The 2,402-nt window shown below is 52.1% G+C and overlaps 1 protein-coding gene across 1 annotated transcript; it reads left to right on the forward strand.

Moving 5' to 3' along the window:
• Window positions 1–740: 740 nt before the first annotated feature.
• On the forward strand, window positions 741–2,114 carry LOC100902966 (vitamin K-dependent protein C-like). Its single transcript, XM_029113031.1, is given in 3 exon segments — window positions 741–933; window positions 1,335–1,990; window positions 1,992–2,114. Coding segments are annotated over 3 exon segments (972 nt in total).
• The last annotated feature ends 288 nt before the right edge of the window (window positions 2,115–2,402 follow it).

Raw genomic sequence — 2,402 nt, forward strand, 5'->3', positions numbered from 1 at the left:
TTAGCGGATTCAGACACCGGACTCGGTTTCGAAAAACTTGGAATCCCCGTGTAGTTGAGCGAATAGCGGAAGAAGCGTGATCGAAGGGTGCCTCCGTTTCCGTCATCGAGATATACGATCATCATCATGACCTTCACGCCGAATTCGCCCTGCGCGAAGTCCGGACCGGGGTCCCCGAAGGAATCATTATTGAGCTCCCGACGAGGGTCAGGTCGGAGCATCCAAGGGGGAAGTTCGATCCCGATTTCCGGCGAAAGGAGCAAGTCTCGGCTCCGACTTGGCCGGATATAGACTCTCCAATTTGTCAGTTCAAGAAAGAGGAGTTTATGGACTGTTTGTTTTTCTTGCTTGTCCCCGCGGCATTGGAGCTCGTGTGCACACGTATGACTCGCTCTTGAGATACAGGAGATGATCCGGATCAGACTCCCGCTAATCTCAGGCTCGACTCCGGGATCTCGAATCTCGGGGCAATCCCACGGAATCGGTCGTAATTGCTGCGAAACTCAGCATCCCTCCTCCCGAGATCCTGGACCTGAGGCAGCACTCCAAAATTTACAATCCCAATCATTTCTCTCTGCGTTCGTAACCAGCTTTCTCTGCTGATCGTGAGTGGTCGGCGACCGAGGACAACTTCCACAGCACCTGAGCCAGCGCGAGACTGCTGATCTCTCTGGAAAATTCAGGAGATCCAGGATCCCCTTCGGGTAGCAGATGCGAACAGCTTTCGAAACGTCGCGATCATGGCGAGAGAGCTGGGAGGTGCACTCGAGACGTTGTCGAATGACGAGCATTGTTCTGATCTTCGGCTGTGTATAAAACGAGCGAGAAATCAATGGTGCTTGTTGTCTGTCTTCCTGACAACGGTGCGCTCCTTCGCTGTCATCGCTACCTTCCTCCTGGTCGCTCAGGCGCAGGCCTTCGACGCCAAAGAGAGTAGGCACGCTTCCCTGATTTCTGTCTGAGTTTCCATAGTAGTGAGGTTTGGGAAGTCTGTCGTTCTCCTTAATCAACCCCCTCTCTTTCGAACGCCGCCCCGAACTCGTTCAAGGTTCTGTTCAGGCGCTAACGGAGTGTGCTCGCGTTTCATTTGCGCGTCTTCAGCTATCCAGTGCATTCAGAACCACATGCAGACTGCTCTGATTCGCCTTCGACACATGGCCCTTCCGGGTTGAGGCACAGGAAATCGCTCTTAGAAAAATTGTTGTGCTTCCCGTCTTTGCTGTATAATAATTGTCTGTCAGAGAGTCAATCACGCGCAAACGAGAGACCGCAACTGTTACGGAGAGGAATTTCATTGCTACTCCTCATTCTCACGTGGACATTCTTCTTTTCAGTCGCTGAGCTCACGCCCGACGTGTCGCAAGCGGTGACCAACCAGAGCGAGTTCGAGTGCGGAGTCGCCCCGGTCTTCCCCCGGCTGAGGATTATCGTTGGGGAAATTTCACGGAAAGGCAAATGGCCTTGGCAGGTGGCGCTGCTGAACAAGAATGGAGAAGCCGTTTGCGGTGGGACGATTCTCGCTCCCGGTTGGATTCTTACAGCTGCTCATTGCCTCCGAGGAAAGTTGTTCGTCCTGGCCGGAGAACATAACTTGAGACGCAGGAAACCGTTTGGTGAGATTCGCGTCGCTGGTAAATTCGTGCATCCGGAACACGACACCGAGACCGTTGACAACGACTTCGCCCTGCTCAAATTGGAGACTCCCCTAGTGTACGACGAGAACATCAGACCCGCATGTCTACCGGAACGATCGCTCGAAATCGGAGAAATGGGTACGATTCTCGGTTGCGGCAAGACCCGCGAAGGCGTCGCCAACGGATCCGATGCTCTGCGAGAAGCAGAAGTGCCAGTCGCACCGCATAATCAGTGTCGTCGTTTGTATAAGGAGTACCTCATCAGTGACAACATGATTTGTGCCGGATACAAGAAAGGCCGCATCGACGCCTGTGTGGGCGACTCCGGAGGCCCGCTGCTGGCGCAGGATAAAAATGACGAAAAAATGGAGCGTCTACGGCATCACCTCGTTTGGGGAGGGTTGCGGCCAGAGACCGGGAGTTTATGCGGAAGTTGAGCGAGCGCTCAAATGGATCCGGACGACGATCGAGACAATGTAAATGAAGGATGGTCGATAGAGTGTTTCGAATGGAATTCTAGTCAGACTCGAAAAAGTCATCCACATAGCACGTGTATGATGTCATGTGAAGTTGAATGATTGTAAATGTCTATGAAGAAGACGACAGGCTTAGTGACAAAAATGACGAATAGGGGACTGTGCGACCATTGAAGGTCGCCCCCAGATCGATAGGGAAAGTTTTTTGATAGAGTTGTTCATAACAGTAAGTTGATGATAAAATAAAGATGGACTTGTGATGTGAAGTAGATTGTGTTTACTTGGCTGCTGA

This window comes from Galendromus occidentalis, unplaced genomic scaffold (assembly GCF_000255335.2).
Source record: "Galendromus occidentalis unplaced genomic scaffold, Mocc_1.1 scf7180000075967, whole genome shotgun sequence".
NCBI classification, from domain to species: domain Eukaryota; kingdom Metazoa; phylum Arthropoda; class Arachnida; order Mesostigmata; family Phytoseiidae; genus Galendromus; species Galendromus occidentalis.